This window comes from Mesoplodon bidens (assembly GCF_964165515.1).
Source record: "Mesoplodon bidens genome assembly, chromosome: 3".
Taxonomy (NCBI): Eukaryota; Metazoa; Chordata; class Mammalia; order Artiodactyla; family Ziphiidae; genus Mesoplodon; species Mesoplodon bidens.
In genome coordinates this window covers 139,814,939-139,839,876 of record NC_138178.1, presented here as the reverse complement: position 1 = coordinate 139,839,876, position 24,938 = coordinate 139,814,939, and the positions used below count along the sequence as shown (strand labels likewise).

General features: G+C 34.3%; 1 protein-coding gene across 1 annotated transcript in view; it reads left to right on the top strand.

Annotated features, from left to right (window-relative positions):
* Window positions 1-24,938, top strand: part of KCNH5 (potassium voltage-gated channel subfamily H member 5) — a gene marked incomplete at both ends in the record, with an annotated part of 359,387 nt that overhangs the window by 241,073 nt on the left and 93,376 nt on the right. The window contains one exon of the mRNA XM_081228128.1: window positions 5,706-5,905. Coding sequence (XP_081084254.1) covers window positions 5,706-5,905 — 200 coding nt within the window. The remainder of the gene's footprint in view (window positions 1-5,705; window positions 5,906-24,938) is intronic.

The following is a 24,938-nucleotide window of genomic DNA, read 5'->3' as shown; positions in this document are numbered from 1 at the left end:
TGTAAATCAACTATACTCCAATAAAAAATTTTTAAATAAATAAATAAATAAAATTAAGGGCCCTGATAAAAAATAAAGATTAATACCTTTCTATAGGAAGTAGTGAATACTATTTGAGAGCAGGGATCATGTTGAATCCTTAGTGACTATTGTAGTGGCTGCATGTAATAAGTGTTCAATAAATATCTACTGAATTAAATGATACATGAATGAATAGTGAAATCTGTGATTGGCTATATGGCATTATTCAGTCTTTTAACCTTTGTCTCTTTTTGAGAACATTAAACATTCATTCATGACTTTAATATATACATTATGAAAATAATAGGTGTTTTTAAGTACTAAAATGTATTAAATGTTAAAAAAACATTCTAAAATATGCTGTTAGGCTCTGATGTGCATCGTAAGGAGCTCGCTACCCTCCTTTCCCAGGTTTTCTAATCAGTTGAGAATCAGTCTGTTTTATTAGGCTATTAATAAAACTACTTATTAGAATATTAAAGTTGCATAACTAGTCAAAATTAATGGCTTAAAACAAGAACAGCCATTTATTTCACTCATGAATCTGTAACTTATGCAGGTCCAGGAAGGCATGACTTTCTGGTCCACGTGTTATCAGCTGGGATGGCTTGAATGGGTCTGAAAAATTCACTTCTTAGTTGGCTCAGCCACATACATGGCTGGTAAGCTGATGTTGTCAAGCTGTGTGCTGCACATACAATCATAGATTGATAGGACATTTCCCTTCCTATCTTAACTATCCTTATTAAATATGAATATCAATAGAAAGGGAAGTGATGGTTGAACCACCTGCACAGCCTTAAGTGTTACCAGAAATGTCTTCTTATATCAATATTTTAAATTGTTCAGCCTAAGGCCAGTGCTTAGCTGGGAGCTCAGCCAAGGCTATTGACCAGAGGCCTTAATTCTTCTCCATGTGGAACTTTCTAGAAGAATGGGCTTCCTCACAACACAGAAGATAGATTCTAAGAGCAGGTGTTCTAACAGTGAGGAATTGGAAGTTTCTAGTTTCTTAAGGCTTGGACCCAGATATTGGCATATGATTATAGTTACTGTAGTCTATTAGTAAAATAGTTATAGAGTATGCCTAGATTCAAGGGAAAGGAATATAGACCCTGCCTGTCAATGGAAGGGGTGTCAGAGAACTTGTAGCCATCTTTAATCTAACATAATTATCTTTAAAATAATCCCCTTGTGGTGAGTAAGAAAAATATAAGACTTTTTAGATAAGACATTTACTAGTGTATATGCCAGAATTACCAATTCATTAAATGTGATAAGCTTATAAAATTAGCTTGTCTTAAGTTGTCTTAAGCTTAAAAGGCTACAGGAGAGCATATAAAAGGCTTATCAAATTTTAACAGATTATTCTAATTATTCCTAGTAAAGTAGGCAAATTACATCTATGGCATCCCATTTAAAGGGTAAAATTCTATAATAGTACTCTGTAAAACTTGCCAGGCCAAGCATGAGCATTCATGTTTGATGAATGACAATAGGCCTTCTTAATTTATTTATTATCTTAACATGGCCAAGGTATGTGTCACCTTAGCTTCTAAATATTTTATTCTCTCACGTGCATTAATAGTATGTGTTCCTTCTATGTTTTTGTATCGCCAGTAGTGAAGTTTGACTTGAAAAAAAGGATGTTTCTGAAAAAATGTTTCCTAGGTTTTTAGTGTGTGAACTTACAGGAAAAAATATCTGAATGCTTATTATGTTCCAGGAACTGGTCTGTATTCTGGAAGTACAGCAGTGAGCAAAATGGACAAGGCCCAGGCCTGTACTTACAGATTTTGCATTTCTAATAGGGAAGGTAGATATCAACAAGCAAATAAATAAATGTGTAATGTAAATTAAAGTAGTGATAAATAAGATTAAGAACACAGGTATAGTAAGGTGGTAGAGAGTTGTATTGAAGGAAGGGGATATTCTTTCTGCTGAGTGAAAAATTAATTGTTTGGGAGCTATTTCCATGATGATGATGATGATGATGTTGACGACAACGATGACACATACATAATATTTCATTGATACTTACTACCTACTGGACTTTTTAAAAACTGATTTATATGTTATATCATTTAGCACAACTCCTTTGTAAAGATTCTAAAGTAACTGTACAGTTGTAAGAGAGGAAATAATAGAATCCTAGAGAGATTTAGTAACTGGCCCAAAGACAGATAGCTAGTAAGTGGAAAAACATATACTCTTAAAGGATGCAAGAATGCTGGTAGAGGTAGTGGGAAGGGATTGTACTGAGGCTCTATTTTGAAGGGAGAGCCAATAGGAATTGTTGATAGAGTAGATGTAGGAGATGAATCAAAGAATGAATTGAAGAATGATGCTTTAGTTTTGGTCTGAGCAACTGGGTGTGGCTTTACAATTTAATGAGATGAAAAGTGCATTTGGTTGTTGAAGAGAAGGTGGTGTAAAATAAGAGTTCTCTTTTGGACTTGTTAGATTTGAATGGCAGTGAGACATTCAAGAAGGCTTGTGTCTCTGTACTTCAGGGGATAGGTTTTACTTTGGGAGTTAGCAGCATAGAGCTAGTTTCTACTAAGATCAATTTCTTTCATTATCGTGTGTCATGTCCCAGGGTCACTCTCATTAAAGATGTACCCATTTATCCTGGGAACACAGACTGTGGTGGGAAGCAGTATTTTTGCTTACTATGGAATATCATACTTGCTGTCACTATATTTTATGAAATGTGTACTAGTCCTAAATATGGGAAATATTTTTAAGGAAGAAGTGGTTTCTCTTCTTTAAAATATACATATAGGGCTTCCCTGGTGGCGCAGTGGTTGAGAGTCCGCCTGCCGATGCAGGGGACACGGGTTCGCGCCCCGGTCTGGGAAGATCCCACATGCCGCGGAGCGGCTGGGCCTGTGAGCCATGGCTGCTGAGCCTGCGCGTCCGGAGCCTGTGCTCTGCAAGGGAAGAGGCCACAACAGTGAGAGGCCCGCCTACCGCAAAAAAAAAAATAAAAAATAAAATAAAATAAAATAAAATAAAATAAAATATACATATATTACATGGATCTGTACATGTGATAAAATTTTATAAAGCTGTACACCAAAAAAATGACTGCATGTAAAAAAATGCTGAAATATAATGTCTATAGTCTGGTTAATTGTATTGTGCCATTGTCAATTGCCTGGTTTTTATAAATTACTATAGTTCTGTAAGATGTCATAATTGAGAGAGCTACATGTGGGTACATGTGGGTATATGAACTTTCTGCATAATTTTTTTTAACATTTCAAGGTAAAAAATTATATATATAATTATGTATATGCTATATATGTATATATAATTATGTGTATGTTACATATATGTATATATACTTACATACATATAATTATATATATAATTGAATGTCTTACCTTAAATTGTGACCTTGATTAGTCCTACCCAGTGCAGGACGCCACATTCACATGAAAGTTGGAGGCAGAAAATATCCTTGTAATATACCAAACTTAATGGGATGTTGATTGTATTCTTCATTTATTAATGCTGAAAACGTTAAATACATTGACAGGGTTTTTTTTTTTTTTTTTTTTTTTTTTTGTGGTACGCGGGCCTCTCACTGTTGTGGCCTCTCCCGTTGCGGAGCACAGGCTCCGGATGCGCAGGCTCAGCGGCCATGGCCCACGGGCCCAGCCGGTCCACGGCATGTGGGATCCTCCCGGACCGAGGCACGAACCCGTGTCCCCTGCATTGGCAGGCGGACTCTCAACCACTGTGCCACCAGGGAAGCCCACATTGGCAGTTTTATTCATATTTTAGTACTTAAGCTTTTCATATGACTAGAATGTGTGCATATTTAATGTACCCCCAAAGATGAAATGTGTGGTAATTTGTTAAGCTAAAAGGCAGTAGTAAGACACTTTGGCAAATATAGCATATTACAGGCATCTTAGGGAGCCAAATGAGTTGAACATGTCAAAATAATAGTTCTGTGATATTTACTGACAACTTAAAATAGCTGGAGACTATTCAAAAACATGATTGTAGCGTTATTTCATTAACCTCTAAAAAGCTCATTATTTTAAAAACATAAATCCTCTTTATGTCTCTTTTCAGGAAATGCAAAATTCTATTTGTTGCATGATTCTTCTACCATTAATTTGTTCACATTATTTCTGTGTTCGTCTTTCTTAATGCCAACAATGATGGAATAGAATGTTAAGTCTGTGATTACCTCTATTTTTTTGTTGTTTTTAAATATAAACAAAGATTTAAAGACCCAGATGGGAAATGTCAGCAGTATATTCTTCCTACTCAGTTCTATCTAACAAAATATCATCTATCTTAAAAATTGTTCTTCACAGGCATCAAAATCCCCAAATAATAGCCAAAAAACCTCAAAACAAAACAAAACAGGCAAAAAAAAACTGAGTAAATGCTTGTAAAATCATAGCTTCCTATTGTGAATTTATAATTTGTTGTACTCAAAGAGCAACTGTTACCTAAAAAACAAATGATTTTCTGAAAATAGATTGAAGATCTTAAGTTGCTTCACTGGCTTGTTGTTATACTAATTCCATCAAGTGGGATTTGGTTGATGAAACTGTGAAATAAAAGTCCATACTTTTGTTTAGACGAGTAATTTTTCAAATGCTTAGAGGAACAAGAATGGAAGTGATCACTGTCTGATATTCCATTTATTTGTGAAATGCTTATGGAATGAATGGGGTTACTAAACATTGTGTTTACTGAATATTAAGGGGAATAAAATATTGCCCTCTTTTCAAAAGAGCTTACTGTTAAAGGAGTAAAATCAAAGGGACAAGATAGGCTGGGAATGGTGTGTGATTGAAGGTGTGTTGATCTGGGGCTGAACTCAATTGCTTTTAAAAGCGTTTTCAAGATCAGGTCAACATTAGTAACCTGACCAGATCTGGAGAGAGAAGAGTTGGTAAATTATGGGTTGAGGGAGGGAGTAGCAGTCAGGGGCATTAAAAACCCCTATTCCTTTCCTAGCCACTGTAGATGAATAACAATGGTTTGCAAATTGACTTTATTCTTAATTAAAATAATGAAATTAAAAAGTCTTATGATACTGGGTTACTGACATAAATTTAATAACTAGAATTTTCAGACACTCCCAAAGTTTCATTTTAACTGTTAATTCCAACCCTATTTCTCTCTAGAATCTTCTAGAAATAGAACACTTTGATTTGTCTTCCCTCCCTATATTTCTGATGTTCTGTCAAAAATATTGATAAGCAGGGAAGTAATCCAAAAGCTGGACGAAGCAAGCAGTGAGAAAGAGCATACATTTCTAAACTGGATCATCAACCTCTCGAAAATTTAAATTGATTGGGCTTCATTCAGGAGGACAGGGTTGGAGGATAACCTTAGTCATAAGGCTAAGAATGTCTTAGGCAAATCATAACCTTGGATCATCTAATTCTTCATGAAATCTATCAACCACTTTCATGTTTTACCACAATGACTAGAGTAGTGCTCACTCATAAAATCATGCTTATCATACTAAAGATAACACTTATTGAGTGAACACCAAATTCTGGGCACTGTGCTCAGGGGTTACCATGCATATGCCGAAAAGTTTATAAAGGCATCTCTGTCAAGTGATTCATTAATTTCACCAATATTCACATCATTTTTTTTCACTTGGGATAGTTGATTTATTTTCATCATTTCTTCTCTTTCAGCTCTTCTTTATGCAACTATTTTTGGAAATGTTACCACAATTTTCCAGCAAATGTATGCCAACACCAACCGGTACCATGAGATGCTGAATAATGTACGGGACTTTCTGAAACTCTATCAGGTCCCCAAAGGCCTTAGTGAACGAGTCATGGATTATATTGTCTCAACATGGTCTATGTCAAAAGGCATTGACACAGAAAAGGTATGGGTTATTATTATTGTTCTTGTTATTAATTTTCTATTTCAATAGGATCTTTAGATGCCCATAGCTTTCCCACTCACATATTACTTGTATAATTGCTTTATAAATGTTACTCTGTGTTTCATAAGTGACATATCAGTCAATCATATTATTTAGTGCTTGGAAGGTGGAAAATGTTCAACCATTAATCATCAATTAGTATTAGTCATCAAACTCAATTTAGGAATTGTGGTTCCTGAAAACAGCTAATTATTTCATTTCCTCAAAACATTCTCATTACCACTCAGGGTAATTTGTCACATTCCTCTAAAATGCTAACTGTGCTGCCATTTCTTTTGCTAGATTTTATTCTTGATTTCTCTTTTGACATTTTGCCCATTTAAAATTAAGAAAGAAACTTCCTTGCTTATAACTAAAAGATTATATGTCTTCTATTCTACCCTCTACTTAAATTTCTCTTCTCTCTATCACATGTTCTATAATGGAACTTATAGTTCTTTGTTTTCCCTTTTTCCCTATGCAAATCTATGAAATGGATATGACCCTTGCAATCCACCTGTCATATCTAATTTCTTGCTTGTCTTTTCATGGAACCTCTTTAAATTGTTCCCATCTAACTCATATTAGGGGCAAAGAAGAAACCAAATTCCTCCTCATGATAAACAAAATCAAATAAATTCTCACTTCCTACACCCAGCTGATTCACATCCAATATAGGGAATGACAAGTAGGGCTTGCACATAAGACTTCTAGAGAAAACTGATCTTAAGCTATTTCACTTTATAAGTATCAGCGAAGGCTTTATTTTTAGGTACTGATTTTTGACATATGATAATCAGATAGCACATAACCTTCCTTGCCACTTCCCACAAATTTTGTTTTTTTTAATCATATGAGGTTGACTTGTAGTTTTTCTTTCAGACCTGCTCAACAAGCACTTTTCAGTGTCAAAGTGAAAGAGCCAATGAACAAAGTAGATGTTTAGTTAGGGGAATTTCATGAAACAAGTAGGAAGTTGTAAGCCGGAGCAGGTGTTAGGAGCAGAGGATTGAGGGGAGATGAAAGGAACAGACTAAAGGGTAAGAGCTGAGGGAGGGAAGCCTTCAGAGAGAGTGCAAGTGAGATACTGGAGGCTAGCTATGTGGAAGAGTTATGAAAGAGGGTGAGATTTGCTCTTCTTTTGACATTTTACAAGATGCAGTTAAATGGCCCCTTAAAGTGGAATGTGTGGCCACAGAGGGGGAAAAGGACAAACTGCATACCTGTGGAATTTGATTAATGGGTACCTGAACTGATATAAGGTTAGTAGGGAGGGAATCCAAAGAAGGAACAGGATCTTCCTCAGGGGTGCACGTGAGAGTGAGTGTTTAAATCGCTAGAAGCAGGATGTTCTCTGAGGTCCACATTCAATGAAACTGAGCTCAAGATGCAACCATTTACCTTGTCAATCACTATCTCAGTCAGAAGATTTTCTTTCCAGAAAATTCAGTGGGGTCTCATGATAGTTGACAGATAACATCAGTAAACGGATGGAATAATAGCCCTTTACATTAGAAAAGTACCTGACCCAGAGCCTATGCCACAGATCTGGTACATGGCAGATTTTTTAGTTCCCTTCTCTAAGTTCCCAGATTCTAAGTTAGTTCGGGAATGGAGCCAATAGATTCTCACAAGCTTCCCCTCTAGTACCTGCTCAACATGATGCAGTTACGGTGTAATATACTGGCATTGGGTGTTTACGGAAGTGCACCCACCATGTAGTTCTTATTAGTGACATTTTTTTGGGTTGTTTGTTGCTCATCATTTGTTGTCACAGATATGTACTTCTGATTGGTAGAATACCCATGGACAAGGGAATAATAGGAAAAAAAATGAGGAGGTTAATGTTAAAGGTGAAATAAAATTTTAATTCACATAAAAAGATTTTTAAAGAAATAAGTAAAAATATTAAAATGAATTAACTTTTGGATAAGACAAAATCATGGATGTGCCTCCTAACTAATGGGAAATCTTTAGAGTAGTGTTTGACCAGTAGGAAGAGCAGATTTAAAGAACCATGGCACATATGAAAGTCTTTGTATGTATTAATGCAATGGAGTACATACAAAATTAAGTGATGAATAAATTTGGCTAGAATATGTAAAACCTCTCACACCAAAAGCTATGGAAACAAAAATGAGATAAAGCAACTGCAACAAATATCACAGGTGAAAGGTTAATTACCTTAATATGTAAAGTGATTTTACAGATCAATAAGATGAATTAGAATACATAGGGAAAAGGAGCTGAACGCATAGATAATTTATAGAAGACAAAAGTACAAATTACTAATAAACATACAAAAAGTCTTATTTTTACTTGTAATGAATAAATATTGAAAGAACAAGAGACTGTCAAATATAATGCCTAATCTTAGCAAAGGCTGTAGTGACTGACACTATCATATTATTCTGCTCTGTGTGTAACTTGGTAGGGTGCTTCTTGAAAACAGTTTTACCAAGATAATATCCTAAATTTAGGGATATCTAGACTTCAGTCCTTATGCCTCTTCCCTTTTCTGTCTAGAATCTCTCCTTCAGTGATATCATACAATCTCATGACTGTAATAATATATGCTAACACCACCCTAGTATACATACTCATCCTGGACCTACTCCCTGAACCACAGATTCTCCTATTCAACTGCCTACTCATATCCAATGAAGTTGTCCAGAACTGAACTCCTAATCATCTCCCATAAACCTGCTCTACTTACATTCTTCCTCAATGCAGTTAATGGAAACTCCACACATCAGTTGCTTAGAACAAAGCTTCCACATTGAAACTTCCCCCAAATCCTATTGGCTCCACCTCCATTTCTCACCACCTCCATTGTAATCAGCTGGTTCAATTCACCATCATGTCCTACCTGGGTTATTCTATAGCCAAGTGATTGGTCTGTGCATCCACCCCTTCCCTGTGTAGGTTATTCTCAGCACAGCAGCCAATGAGCTTATATGGCTTTCATAATAAAGCTTTCTATCTTCTGTCTCTCTCTTATCTCTCATCTCTATCTCTTTTTTATCTTATTTATCTCATCCATCCATCCATCTGTGTATCTAACTATTTTATATTCATCTTTACTTTTGATAATAAGAATGACATTGGTTGAGCCTGTTAAAATACAAGGGTAGAAAAAAGAAAATGAAAGTTCGATGACAGTAATCACATAAATCCTGTAATTGTAGTCATAATCTTAGAAGTGTGGATTTACTTGAGGATAGCTTCAGTAAACAGCATCCGATTTTTAACAGTTATACCATATTTGATATTAGAGATCTCTATTAGACTTGCTGTTCTTCAATAAGTGAAATATTTGTCTTCCTATATGTTTCTTATCTTACATTTTGTTGATTGTTTCTTTCGAATATTTTATCAATGGCGGTTGTTATCAAATTTAACTTTGAGTATGTACTGAAAAAGATCGAAACATAATGTGTGAAATGAAATGTCTTTGTTCTAACGCTTCTCTTGTTAGTTCTGAAACAGCCATTTTTTTTCAGCTGCTGGTACAATAGAATTTAATGATGCATTTCAGCTAATTAGAGAAAACGTTCGCCCCAATTACTGAGATTTCATTCTGTCGCCTCCACATACTTAGTTTTATAGATATTTTGAATTCAGCTTTAACCCACAAGCAAATTAATCACTGTGATTTAATTCAGTCTTAACTTGTCTTTTGTGAATAATGCTTTCTCTAATACAAATTGTGGCATTAAAATCACTACTGATGTGGAGATTGTAGCATTTTTATCATGAAAGTTTGCCTTAGGCAATTAAAAAATATAAAACAGTACCTAGATTAATTTGATTTGGTTGAAAGTATTTTATTGACTACTAGTTACTATAGTTGCTTTAGATTCTTTTCAAATTTAATAACCAAAATACATCCTCTGGGCTTTGCTACTTGCTAACATTCTGTGCAGTTAAAAGACAAGAGAAATGGGTGGAATGAGTGAGGATTTAAAAGGGAAAGAGCAGATTATGGGAAAAAAATAGAAAGGATGATAGTTAACGCTCAAAAAATCTATCCTACAGTTTGAAATGATTTTACTGAGAAATAATTCAAATAAAGTAAATGGCTGGGGACTTTATTTTCAGCTTTAAGACTGTATGAAAAAATATATAACTTGTAGCATGTTGTGTAGGCCACGTATTTCTCATAATACTGGAATCATTTTCAGCTTGTTTTGTAGAATGAAGTTTAAAACCTTAATGTTTTTTATTTTCCACTGTCTAATATTGTTTTTTCTAGCATGTTCTTTGAAGAAACTCAGTAGAAAAAGCTCTTTGGTCTTCATTTCTTATTTCATGGGTTTTGTAATAACCATAAAGTTATCAGTAGGCAGATCCCATTATATGAAAAGTTCTGGCAGAATTATGCAAAACATTCAGGCAGAATTATGCCTTTAGAATGTAAAGAAATTGATTTTGAATATTTTAAAATCTTGGATTATTTTTAAACAAGATCTATAACAGAAGCACTTTACTTCTTCCAAATATAGTAGACAATATATATTTTTTTCTATGAATTAAAGTAACTTTCTTTTAATCAGTTTACTTTTATACAAACATATTTTTTAATTTAAGAAAGCCTGTCTAAATATTTCTTTGTATTCCTAAATGTGAAAAATGGGGATACATTCTTATATATTCATGGTCTCATTATCTTGGTTCAATATTTAAATTATTTAAATGCTTCAAGAAGTTTTTATAGCAATGTACAGCTGAACCCAAGAGTGAAAGCACTAGCCTTCCAAGAAGCGCTCCCCCCAGTTAAATATGCCATGTAAGTATATACATGTGAAGATAGTAAAACAAAACTGAATTGGTCTTAAGATGCATTAATAGGGCTTTTGTCTCTGGATCAAGAGAGGTACCAAGCATCCCAATACAGTCCATGTTATTCAGATCATAGACAAAATATTATGTTCAGCTATCAGCTGGATATTTTAAAAGAAATATTATCAAATGGCAGCACAATTACTAGAAGATAATCATGATGACATAAAGTTCTGGGAATCTTGTTATAAGATGAATAGTTAAAGGAAATATGAAGATTTTGTTTGGCTAATTGAAAACTGTGGGGAGAGGTATGACAGGTGACCTGAACTATTTGAAGTATTTAAAGATGCAGTGGTCTATCTGCTTCAGGAGGAAATTAAGTCCCTGCGGGTAAAGGATGCAGACAGAACATCGTCCAAAATGAACTTGCAGGTCCTGACACTGAAATTACATGACAGCTGTATCTGAATGATTTAGAGTACTATTATATATCATAACCTTTTTACAATAAGAAACATATTCAAGAGATCCTGTATTAAAAATTATAGAATAAAATTCAGTAATGGTTCAATAATTATTTCCCAACAATTTTTTATTAGTACATCTAAGTACTGTAGTTTTACACATGAAACTAATTGGTTTTTCCAAGGTAGCAGAACAAATACCATCTTAAAAAAATTATGAGGACTCAGTATCCCGTTGGGGCTAAGCCAGCCCAGGCCCATTGGACAATTGGCATGTTTTTCCTGTGGTCTTTAAATAAACTGCTTGTTGGGCAAGAGAGACTATGGCTAGTTTATTATTATAGGAAACTATATTTTAGCCTGTTTTGTGAACGCACTATGACCCAAATATCTGAAAACTGTGACTTTTATATCTATACCTATACATGGCAAGGGAATTTAACTATTGTCATGTCCACATGTGCTTCTCAGTTGTTACCTAGTGAAAAATTACAGGGTAAGCATTCAGACTTATTATTGACATTTCTCTTTTCTAGCTGACCTGCAGGCATTACCTGAAAAGGTAGACTTTATCTGAAACCTCAATTATATTTTTCCTTTCATGGATCAGAAGTTAAATAAAATAACACTCAAGGGTTTGTTAGAAACATTATAAGTAGATAGGAACTTTAATATTTTCTGTGATAGAAATTTGAAACATCAAATTATATTTGGTGTGTCATGGCTTTTGGCATGGTTTAAGAGTACTCCAATGCCAGCTTTATATTATTGTTAGCTAATAAAATTACTAGTAAACTTTTTGTGTGTCAGGTAGTAGGCAGTATTATTTTTCTCTAGTAAGGATAGGGAGACACTGTATAACTTAGGTTAAAACCTGAGTGGCTCAAACCTTTCTCTAGGAACAATATTAAGTGCATTATTTTTATGTACCATGTTGAAATTACTTTAGTGCATTAGAATGGACTAGTTTGTATTTCATTTCCTCACCACTCTGTCACTAGCCTCTGAGGAAGGGACTACAGAGTCATTTGATAGCTATAGTCCAGGAATGAGAAAGAGTTGTCCATGTAGGGCCATGGATGACTTGCTCAATAGCCCAGCTTTATCTTGACCATGAGGATTAGTTTCCATGCTCTGTGTTCACATCTACAATGGAGATACCACCACCCACCTTACTTAGTTGTCTAGAGGATGAAAAGTGCCCACATAGTGCCTGCATAAGATAAGCAATAATAAGTGTAATCAAATAATATAGTTTATTGAGGTTACAATCAATTGATTTCCTCCTTTACTAATCATAAACTATAAAAAGTAGGTCATGCCTGGTGTCATTTTCACCTTAGTCTTTGCTTGGTATTCAGTGCATACTGTTGTCTTTATTTTTTTTATTTAAAAATTTTTTTAATTAAAAAAAATTTTTAATTAAAAAGTTTTTAACTTTTGTCTTTAAATATAGATGAAAATAGAAACTCAGTTGGGGGTAGTTTGGATGAATAAAATATTTCTATATATATATACATATACATTGAACACAAATAAAGAAATATATTTTGGGTTTTGGTGAAAAAATTAAATCATGAATGAATCTACATGTTGCAGATGGTGTTATAGTATGAGTAGGTGTTTGTGACCAACCTATTGTTTTGTACTAAGCTGCCTTGATTGATCCATTTTTAAACTCTAACTTTACTACAGTAAATCTGTAGAAATGGCTATTGAAATAACTATTTTTGAATGAGATCATAGTGCTTCCTTCAAATTTTGCAGTTTGCTAGATAAAGGTAGGATTATACAGGTGGTTGGATTTCATAAAATAAACTTAAAAAAAAGATGTTTCCACTACTGTGATTTCTGTTGTTGTTGATATTATTTGACTGTATTTGTTATTTTTAATTTTTATTCTAGAGCCTTATGGCTTTCTACTCTCCATCCACTTTCCCATCTCTTTCCTAGTGTTTATGGTAATGACTAAAAGATGCCAATTTTTGGCTCAGGCTGATTGTTTTTTATTTTATCGTCATTTATATTCTATGAAGTACTAAAAGCTACTTTTAGCTCCTTTACTAGTAGTGCTAAATAACCAATGGTCATCCCTGTCTGGCATAGCAGAAGACAATGAGAAGGTGGAGCAAATAGAGTAAATACATTAAAAGAAACTAAATAATTTTTATGTAAGAAAGAAATTCCTCTAGTTGTTCATTGCCAATTGCCTGAGTTGCTGCTTCAAGCCCTCTGACTGGGCACGGTCCTGGAGTCAAAGAGAGAGATACATTGCTATGCAATCTAGCAACTTTCTCTAAAGTTTGCTTCTTATGAGTCTTGATCTGTCTTGAGACCTTTAGACATTCTCTTCTTTTCTTATATTAACATTCTTCCTCATCTCTTTATATCTCAAACTTTCTTGTGGAAGTCTTCATTTCCCTAATTTCTGCTGCAGTATCTCTAAGACATAGAAGACGTCAATTAAGGAAGGATCTATACTATGGTAGAATTTATAAAAAGGAAAGTAGCCATCTTTTAAAATTTACATCCAAATCAAAGGGAAACATGGTTTTACATTTCAAGATAGATCACATGACAGGCTACAAAACAAGTCTCAGTAAATTTAAGAAAATTGAAATCATATCAAGCATTTTTTCTGACCATGATTCTATAAGACTAGAAATCAGCTACAAGAAAAAAATTGCAAAAAACCCACAAACACTTGTAGGCTGAACAGTATGCTACTAAGCAACCAGTGGATCATTGTAGAGTTCAAAGAACAAACAAAAAAATACCTGGAGTCAAATTAAAATGGAAACACAGCAATCTAAAATATATGGGATGCAGCAAAAGCTGTTCTAAAAGGGAAGTTTATACAAGCCTATCTCAGGAGACAAGAAAACTCTCGAATAAACAACCTAAACTTATATCTCAAGGGACAAGAAAAAGAAGAACAAACAAAACCCAAAGTTACTAGAAGGAAAGAAGTCATAAAGATGAGAGAAGAAGTAAATGAATAGAGCCTGAAAAAATATAGAAAGATAAATGAAAGTAAGGGCTGGTTCTTTGAAAAGATAAACAAAATTGATAAACCTTTAGCCAGACACATCAAGAAAAAAAAGCAAGAGAGCCTGAATCAATAAAATCAGAAATAAAAAGTAGTTACAATCAACAACACGGAAATACAAAGGATCATAAGAGATTACTATAAACAGTTATATGCCAATAAAATGGACAACTTAGAGGAAATGGATAATTTCCTAGAAATATAAATCTCCCAAGACTGAACAAGGAAGAAATAGCAAATATGAACAAATTACCAGTAATGAAATTGCGTCAGGAATAAAAATAAAAACTTCCCAACAAATGAAATTCAAATCAAAACAACAATGAGATATCACCTCACACCCATCAGAATGACTATCATCAAAAAGACCAGAAATAACAAATGTTAGTGAGGCTGTAGAGAAAAGGGAACCCTTGGACACTGTTGGTGGGAATGTAAATTGGTACAGACACTATGGAAAATAGTTTGGAGGTTCCTCAATAACCAAAACATAGAACTACCATATGATCTAGCAATTCCACTCTTGGGTACATATCCAAAGAAAACAAAAAGCATTAATTTGTAAAGATACATCCACCCCAGTGTTTATAGCAGCATTACTTAAAATAGCCAAGATATGGAAGTAATCTAAGTGTCCATCAACAGGTGAATGGATAAAGATGATATGCCACACACACACACACACACACACACACAGGAATACTACTCAGCCATTAAAAAGAATGAAACTTTGCCTTTTGAAACAATGGGGGACCTGGAGGATATAACACTTAGTGAAATAAGTCAGAGAGACAAGTACTGTATGTTATCACTTTATATGTGTAATCTAAAAAATGACTGAATATAACAAAAAAGAAACACTCAGATATAGAGAGGAAACTAGTTGTTACCAGTGGGAAGAGGGAAGGTGGAGGGGGAAGATAGGGGTAGGGGATTAAGAGGTACAAACTACTATGTATAACTTTAAATAGAGTATAATCTATAAAAATTTTTAATCACTATGTTGCACACTTGAAACTAATATAATGTTGTAAATCAATTATACTTTGAAACCGTGGTTTCACAAGGGGAAAAAAAAAGGGAAACATGGTTTTATAGGATATTGTAGTAATTGCTATGGAGTGGTAAATAAAAGTATACATAGTCCCTGCTCTTGTGTTGCTCTGAGTTTAATGTAAGAGGAAAGACTTAAACAACCAGAGTTAAATGTATGATTCCAAATTGTGATGATGCTTGAAATATAATACAGGCAGCTATGGAAGATTTAAAAATAATAGAAGAGGTAGTGGATCTAGTTAAGGTTGGAGGATGTAGGTTTAAGACGGCAATGGAGAAAGCAAAAAATTTGAACAGAAAAGCTTGTTAGAAAATGAAACTTCACATATTTTATAACAGAACTCAAATTACCTATATGCTAATCCTCAAGTAACTGGTCTGAAGATGGAAAACAAAAGGAAGGAGAAAAAGCAAAGGTCTAGTTAGTTCATTAGCTACTTAAATCATTAATTAACTATACATAGACTCTACATTCTATGTGCTATGGAATAATTTGAGCTGAGTATTCATATTGGCTGAAAATCTTACTCTAAAACCAATAACAGCACATACGGGGGCATATGGACGCCACTGGTTCCCCAATCCTGATTAAGCTAATCAGCACATATTTGTTTAGAAATGGGTCTGCTGCCTTTGTGGACAAGTATCAGAGAATACATTCATGACAAGAGCATACTTTACACATTCTGTTTTCATCGTTTCTACCAAGGGTGAATAAAATGTTAGAAAAAAATATTTTTCTAACGATTTTCCCCCTAAAATGTTTATTTAATAGAGATACATGACTTATATAAAATAAGAAGTTAGAGCTAGGCAAAGAAGAAACTATGATACATCACCCATAATCCCACCACTCACAGGAATGTAGCTTGCCACAAACATACAGTACCACTATAAGAAATTACAGAATGAATATATCAATAGTGGTCCTACCATCAAACTTATTACTTATATAGGACACCTTTTACAAGAAAAAGGCCTGATTCTGTAATCAAAATTTGGTGGAGTACTAGAGTTAATATTCTTGATAATAAATTTATCTTTAATTGGTTTTAAGAAAGTTCTTGTAATAAATCTCCCTACAAACTTACAGAGGAAGAGTTTCATTTCTGTGGCTTTTTGAGGGCTATTGTGAAATGTTCAAAGGTAAGAAAAAACAAAATATTCAAAAACAAAACAAAACAAACAAGCAAACAAAAAACCCTAAACAGTCTAATTTTTCCTTTTTGATCCTTAGTTTTAAAGTACATTATAGAAGACTCAAAAGAACTGAGAGAAAACCTCAAATCTTAATTCCGTGAACTTTACTTTCTCACTAATAAAACGTGAGACCTGATATCACTTAATCTTAATATACCTCTGTTCTCTATTGGCAATGATGCATAAGAATGTTAGTGTCAAAGCATGAGCTATTTCACAGAGGTAAATTTTCCAGTTGACTGAAACTTGTACTTTCCTGCACAATTATTTAAGAATCTTGAGAAAAGCCTTTCAAATGATATTACATGTTTTCCTTAAAGAAAATATTATATATTACATGAATTAGGAAAATATTTTCTTCACAAGGAGCGCTACACCTCCTCATGAATTTAGACATGTACTTGTTTAATACTTTAACTCCAAATCCATAATAGAGAAAGGCAGTTTGGTTAATATAATTTTAAGGATAACCTCTTAAAATAGTATATCAAATATTTATTCTTATGTTTGTTCATATTTGTATTGACTTTCACACACAATTATGGACTTCTCATAAAATGAAAATCAATATAAAACAAGACGGTACAACAGACATGCCTAAACACTTCCACATATATATACAAGAAAGAATTAAATACAATAGAGGTGTCTAGCCACCTGGAGTGTCATTTTTACTGAATTTGGTCATATTGAGCTTTTGATTTTCTTGGCAGCTAAATTAAAAAGAGAAATGTTGTCTATTAAAGGAGGCAAACACATTTGCCTAAAGACTAATATATTTCCTTCTAGCATTGAATCCAAATAGGACTTTGTCATGCAAATCTTTTGTTTGCAAGCAATAGAGTATATTGATTAAGATCAGGGATCAGCAAACTTTTTATGTAAAGGACCAGAAACTACATAGTCTAGACTTTGTGGGCCATGTGGTCTTTGTTTCAACTGCTTAACTTTGTCATTGTAGCATGAAAAGAGCCATAGATAACATGTAAATAATGAACACTGCTTGGTCCCAATGAAAGCTTATTTATAGTTGCATTAATTTGAATTGCATATACTTTTACATGTCATAAAATATTATTTTCCTTTTTTCCCACAATCATTTAAAAATGTAAAAAACATTCTTATCTTACTGGCCATACAAACACAAGTGGAAGTCCAGATTTGCCCCTCAGGTCCTAGTTTGCTGACCTCTGCTTAAGATTACTACATTTCTAGTCAGACTGTCAGATTTCTATCCTATTTAATATTGCAGCATCTCTACCCTTAAAGTCCTTAGGTAACTTCCACAGTTTAATTTTCTTCACAGAACTTATCACCACTTGAAGTATTTTATATATATAGTTCATTTCTTTATTTGTTAAATGTGCCACTATTAGAATAAACATTTCATGCAGGCAAGGAGTTTTGCCTCTTTTGTTCATTGCTGAGTAATTTGCACTTAGAATAGTGATTGGTACATGTTAGATGATCAATAAATTTTTATTTTATCAATGGATATAATTCTGGGGTTCATAAGGACATATACATTTGGAAGCCATTAATATATAAAAGGCCTTGAAGACTTAGCTGTGATCACTCAAAATGACATTATAGCTAGGAAAGAGAAAAGAGTTTTGAGAAACTCCTACATTTACATGAAGTATATGAGAAAGGGCCTGAAAGGACATTGATCAGTGGTTGATGATATCAGATCAAAAGCAGAAATATTTTATTTTATGGAAGTCAAGAGAGAAAATGAACAACTATCTTGAAATCTTCTAAAATCTAAATAAAATGTGAAAAATTCTGCTTGGATTTTTCAACATAGAGCATATCTGTGGACTTGATAAAAGCAGATTTATTAGAGTAGTGGAGGCAGATGAAACATTGGAGTGAGGAGGAGTAATGTGTAGTAATTAAGAGTGTGATTTTGGCATAGGGATAATCAAATTGACATATGGTGATGGTGCAAGTTAACGAATCTAAAAATAGCCCCAAACATATGAAGAGACATTATATATGACAGAGATAGGCAAATATACATGAGTGGGAAAGGCAAGACCATTCAACAGACGTTATTGGGCTTAGGAAAAAAGTTCAATCTGACTTCTCCTTCCCACCATATCAATCAATTCTGGGCTTTAAGACTTAAATATGAAAAACCTGTGTCAATTTCATATGGAACCACAAAGGACCTCAAACAGCCAAAATAATCTTGAGAAAGAACAAAACTGGATACATAACACTTCCTGATTACAAAATACTTTACAAGTCTGCAGTAATTAAAATAGTATGGTGCAGACCTAGAGACAGACATATAGACCATGGAACAGAATAGAGAGTTCAGAATTAAATTTGCAAATAAATAGTCAACTGATCTTTGACAAGAGTGCCAAGAATTCACAATGGGGAAAGGATAGTCTCTTCAACAAATGGTGTTTGGAAAACTGGACATTCATATGCAAAAGAATGAAATTGGGATCTTATCTGACAACACACACAAAAATCAAATCAAAATTGATTAAGACATTGCCAAGACAATGACAAAAAGACAATCAACAAAATTTCCCCCGTGTTTTCTCCTAGGAATTTTAGAGTTTCAGGTCTTATGTTTAAATCTGTGCAATGATTTTTGGATATGACACTAATAGCATAGGCAACAAAAGCAAAAATAGACAAATGGGACTGCATCAAACCAGAAAGCTTCTGCACAGCAAGGAAAGCAAATAACAGGTGAAAAGGCAACTTACAGAATGGGAAAAAAAATATTTTCAAACCCTATATCTGTTGAGGGGTTAATATCCAAAATATATAAGGAACTCACACAACTTAACAGTAAAAAACCAAATGACCCAATTTAAAAATGGGCAAAGGTCTTGAATGACATTTCTCCATAAAAAACATACAAGTAACCAAAAGGTATATGAAAATGCTGTGTTATAGAAAGAGCAAAAGGGCTTTAAGTCACCCAGACCATGAATCTTATTGACATTTGTAAAATGGAAATAAGATCTGCATTGTATAATTTTCATAAAGATTAAAATTGTTGGTGTCATTTTCTATTTCTTTCAAAATATGAACCAATTGAATCTAAGAAAACAATATTGAAAACCCTGCCAAGCTGTGTTTGAACCTGAGGAGGAGGATATTTGATTTGCTACTTTAGTAAAATATTAGATACTGTGATTTCAAAATAGGCGTAAGGCTGACTATCCAGGGCAAGATTAACTTTTTTTTTTGTAATTTTTTTAACATCTTTATTGGAGTATAATTGCTTTACGATGGTGTGTTAGTTTGTGCTATATAACAAAGTGAATCAGTTATACATATACATATGTTCCCATATCTCTTCCCTCTTGCATCTCCCTCCCTCCCACCCCTCTAGGTGGTCACAAACCACCTAGCTGATCTCCCTGTGATGGCGGCTGCTTCCCACTAGCTATCTATTTTATGTTTGTTAGTGTATATATGTCCATGAGACTCTCCCACTTTGTCACAGCTTACCCTTCCCCCTCCCCATATCCTCAAGTCCATGCTCTAGTAGGTCTCTGTCATTCCCATCTTACCTCTAGATACTTCATGATTTTTTTTTCTTAGATTCTATATATATGTGTTGGCATACGGTATTTGTTTTTCTCTTTCTGACTTACTTCACTCTGTATGACAGACTCTAGGTCCATCCACCTCACTACAAATAACTCAATTTCGTTTCTTTTTATGGCTGAGTAATATTCCATTGTATATATGTGCCACATCCTCTTTATCCATTCATCTGTTGATGGACACTTAGGTTGCTTCCATGTCCTGGCTCTTGTAAATAGAGCTGCAGTGAACATTTTGGTACATGACTCTTTTTGAATTATGGTTTTCTCAGGGTATATGCCCAGTAGTGGGATTGCTGGGTCATGTGGTAGTTCTATTTATAGTTTTTAAAGGAACCACCATACTGTTCTCTATAGTGGCTGTATCACTTTATATTCCCACCAACAGTGCAAGAGTGTTCCCTTCTCTCCATACCCTCTCCAGCATTTATTTTTTCTAGATTTTTTGATGATGGCCATTCTGACTGATGTGAGATGATATCTCATTATAGTTTTCATTTGCATTTCTCTAATGATTAATGATGTTGAACATTCTTTCATGTATTTGTTGGCAATCGGTATATCTTCTTTGGAGAAATGTCTATTTAGGTCTTCTGCCCATTTTTGGATTGGGTGGTTTGTTTATTTGTGATTGAGCTGCATGAGCTGCTTGTAAATTTTGGAGATTAATCCTTTGTCAGTTGCTTCATTTGCATGTATTTTCACCCATTCTGAGGGTTGTCTTTCGGTCTTCTTTATGGTTTCCTTTGCTGTGCAAAAGCTTTTAAGTTAGATTAGGTACCATTTGTTTATTTTTGTTTTTATTTCCATTTCCCTAGGAGGTGGGTCAAAAAGGATCTTGATGTGATTTATGTCATAGTGCGTTCTGCCTATGTTTTCCTCTAAGAGTTTGAATGTTTCTGGCCTTACATTTAGGTCTTTAATCCATTTTGAGTTTATTTTTGTGTGTGTATTAGGGAGTGTCCTAATTGCATACTTTTACATGTACCGGTCCAGTTTTCCCAGCACCACTTATTGAAGAGGCTGTCTTTTCTCCACTGTATATTCTTGCCTCCTTTATCAAAGATAGGGTGACCGTATGTGCATGGGTTTATCTCTGGGCTTTCTATCCTGTTCCATTGATCTATATTTCTGTATTTGCCAGTACCATACTGTCTTGATTACTGTAGCTTTGTAGTATAGTCTGAAGGCAGGGAGCCTGATTCCTCTAGCTCCATTTTGCGTTCTCAATATTGCTTTGGCTATTCGGGGTCTTTTGTGTTTCCATACAAATTGTGAAATTTTTTGTTCTAGTTCTGTAAAAATGCCAGTGGTAGTTTGATAGAGACTGCATTGAATGTGTAGACTGCTTTGGGTAGTAGAGTCATTTTCACAATGTTGATTCTCCCAATCCAAGAACATAGTATATCTCTCCATCTATTTGTATCCTCTTTAATTTCTTTCATCAGTGTCTTATAATTTTCTGCATACAGGTCTTTTGTCTCCTTAGGTAGGTTTATTCCTAGAAATTTTATTATTTTTGTTGCAGTGGTAAATGGGAGTGTTTTCTTAATTTCACTTTCAGATTTTTCATCATTAGTGTATAAGAATGCCAGAGATTTCTATGCATTAATTTTGTATCCTGCTACTTTACCAAATTTATTGATTAGCTCTAGTAGTTTCCTGGTAGCATCTTTGGGATTCTCTATGTATAGTATCATGTCATCTGCAAACACTGACAGCTTTATTTCTTCTTTTCTGATTTGAATTCCTTTTATTTCTTATTCTTCTCTGATTGCTGTGGCTAAAACTTCCAAAACTATGTTGAATAAGAGTGGTGAGAGTGGTCAACCTTGTCTTGTTCCTGATCTTAGTGGAAATGCTTTCAGTTTTTCACCATTGAGGATGATGTTGGCTGTGAGTTTGTCATATATGGCCTTTATTATGTTGAGGAAATTTCTTCTATGCATACCTTCTGCAGGGCTTTTATCATAAATGTGTGTTGAATTTTGTCGAAAGCTTTCTCTGCATCTATTGAGATGATCGTATTGTTTTTCTCCTTCAATTTGTTAATATGGTGTATCACCTTGATTGATTTGTGTATATTAAAGAAACCTTGCATTCCTGGAATAAACCCCACTTGATCATGGTGTATGATCCTTTTAATGTGCTGTTGGATTCAGTTTGCTAGTATTTTGTTGAGGATGTTTGCATCTATGTTCATCAGTGATATTGACCTGATGTCTTTGTGACATCTTTATCTGGTTTTGGTATCAGGTTGATGGTGGCTTCGTAGAATGACTTTGCGAGTGTTCCTACCTCTGCTATATTTTGGAAGAATTTGAGAAGGATAGGTGTTAGCTCTTCTCTAAATGTTTGATAGAATTCACCTTTGAAGCCATCTGGTCCTGGGCTTTTGTTTGTTGGAAGATTTTCAATCTCAGTTTCAATTTCAGTGCTTGTGATTGGTCTGTTCATATTTTCTATTTCTTCCTGGTTCATTCTCAGCAGGTTGTGCATTTCTAAGAATTTGTCCATTCCTTCCAGGTTGTCCATTTTATTGGCATAGAGTAGTAATCTCTCATGATCCTTTGTATTTCTGCAGTGTCAGTTGTTACTTCTCCTTTTTCATTTCTAATTCTATTGATTTGAGTCTTCCCCCTTTTTTTCTTGATGAGTCTGGCTAATGGTTTATCAATTTTGTTTATCTTCTCAAAGAACCAGTTTTTAGTTTTATTGATCTTTGCTATCATTTCCTTCATTTCTTTTTCATTTATTTCTGATCTGATCTTTGAGATTTCTTTCCTTCTGCTAACTTTGGGGTTTTTTGTTCTTCTGTCTCTAATTGCTTTAGGTACAAGGCTAGGTTGTTTATTTGAGATGTTTCCTGTTTCTAAATGTAGGATTTTATTGCTATAAACTTCCCTCTTAGAACTGGTTTTCTGCATCCCATATGTTTTGGGTCATCGTGTCCCATTGTCATTTGTTTCTAGGTATTTTTTGATTTCCTCTTTGATTTGTTCAGTGATCACTTCGTTATTAAGTAGTGTACTGTTTAGCCTCCATGTGTTTGTATTTATTACATATCTTTTCCTGTAATTGATATCTAGTCTCGTAGTGTGTGGTCAGAAAACCTACTTGATACCATTTCAATTTTCTTAAATTTACCAAGGCTTGATTTGTGACCCAAGATATGATCTATCCTAGAGAATGTTCCATGAGCACTTGAGAAAAATGTGTATTCTGTTGTTTTTGGATGGAATGTCCTATAAATATCAATTAAGTCCATCATGTTTAATGTAACATTTAAAGCTTGTGTTTCCTTATTTGTTTTCATTTAGGATGATCTGTCCATTGGTGAACGTGGGATGTTAAAGTCCCCTACTATGATTGTGTTACTGTCGATTTCCCCTTTTATGGTTGTTGGTATTTGCCTTATGTATTGAGGTGCTCCTATGTTGGGTGCATAAATATTTACAATTGTTATATCTTCTTCTTGCATCGATCCCTTGATCATTATATAGTGTCCTTCTTTGTCTTTTGTAATAGTCTTTATTTTAAAGTCTATTTTGTCTGATATGAGAATTGCTACTCCAACTTTCTTTTGATTTCCATTTGCATGGCATATCTTTTTCCATCCCCTCACTTTCAGTCTGTATGTGTCCCTAGGTCTGAAGTGGGTCTGTTGTAGACAGCATATATATGGGTCTTGCTTTTGTATCCATTCAGCCAGTCTGTGTCTTTTGGTGGGAGCATTTAATCCATTTACATTTAAGGTAATTATCGATATGTATTTTCCTATTTGCATTTTCTTAATTGTTTTGGATTTGTTATTGTAGGTCTTTTCCTTCTCTTATGTTTCTTGCCTAGAGAAGTTCCTTTAGCATTTGTTGTAAAGCTGGTTTGGTGGTCCTGAACTCTCTCAGCTTTTGCTTGTCTGTGAAGTTTTTAATTTCTCCATCAAATCTGAATGAGGTCCTTGCTGGGTAGAGTAATCTTGTTTGTAGGTTTTTCTCCTTCATCACTTTAAATATGTCCTGTCACTCCCTTCTGGCTTGCAAAGTTTCTGCTAAAAGATCAGCTGTTAACCTTATGGGGATTCCCTTGTATGTTATCTGTTGTTTTTCCCTTGCTGCTTTTAATATGTTTTCTTTGTATTTAATTTTTGTTATTTCGATTAATATGTGTCTTGGCAAGTTTCTCCTTAGATTTATCCTGTATGGGACTCTCTGTGCTTCCTGGACTTGATTAACTATTTCCTTTCCCGTATTAGGGAAGCTTTCAAGTATAATCTCTTCAAGTATTTTCTCAGTCCCTTTCTTTTTCTCTTCTTCTTCTGGGACCCCTATAATTCGAATGTTGGTGCATTTAATGTTGTCCCAGAGGTCTCTGAGACTGTCCTCAGTTGTTTTCATTCTTTTTTCTTTATTCTGCTCCCTGGCAGTTATTTCCACTATTTTATCTTCCAGGTCACTTATCCATTCTTCTGCCTCAGTTATTCTGCTATTGATCCCTTCTAGAGTCTTTTTAATTTCATTTATTGTGTTGTTCATCATTGCTTGTTTCCTTTTTAGTTCTTCTAGGTCCTTGTTAAATGCTTCTTGCATTTTCTCTATTCTATTTCCAAGATTTTGGATCATCTTTACTATCATTATTCTGAATTCTTTTTCAGGTAGACTGCCTGTTTCCTCTTCATTTGTTAGGTCTGGTGGGTTTTTATCTTGCTCCTTCATCTGCTGTGTGTTTTTCTGTCTTCTCATTTTTCTTATCTTACTGTGTTTGGGGTCTCCTTTTTGCAGGCTGCAGGTTCATAGTTCCCCTTGTTTTTGGTGTCTGTCCCCAGTGGCTAAGGTTGGTTCAGTGGGTTGTGTAGGCTTCCT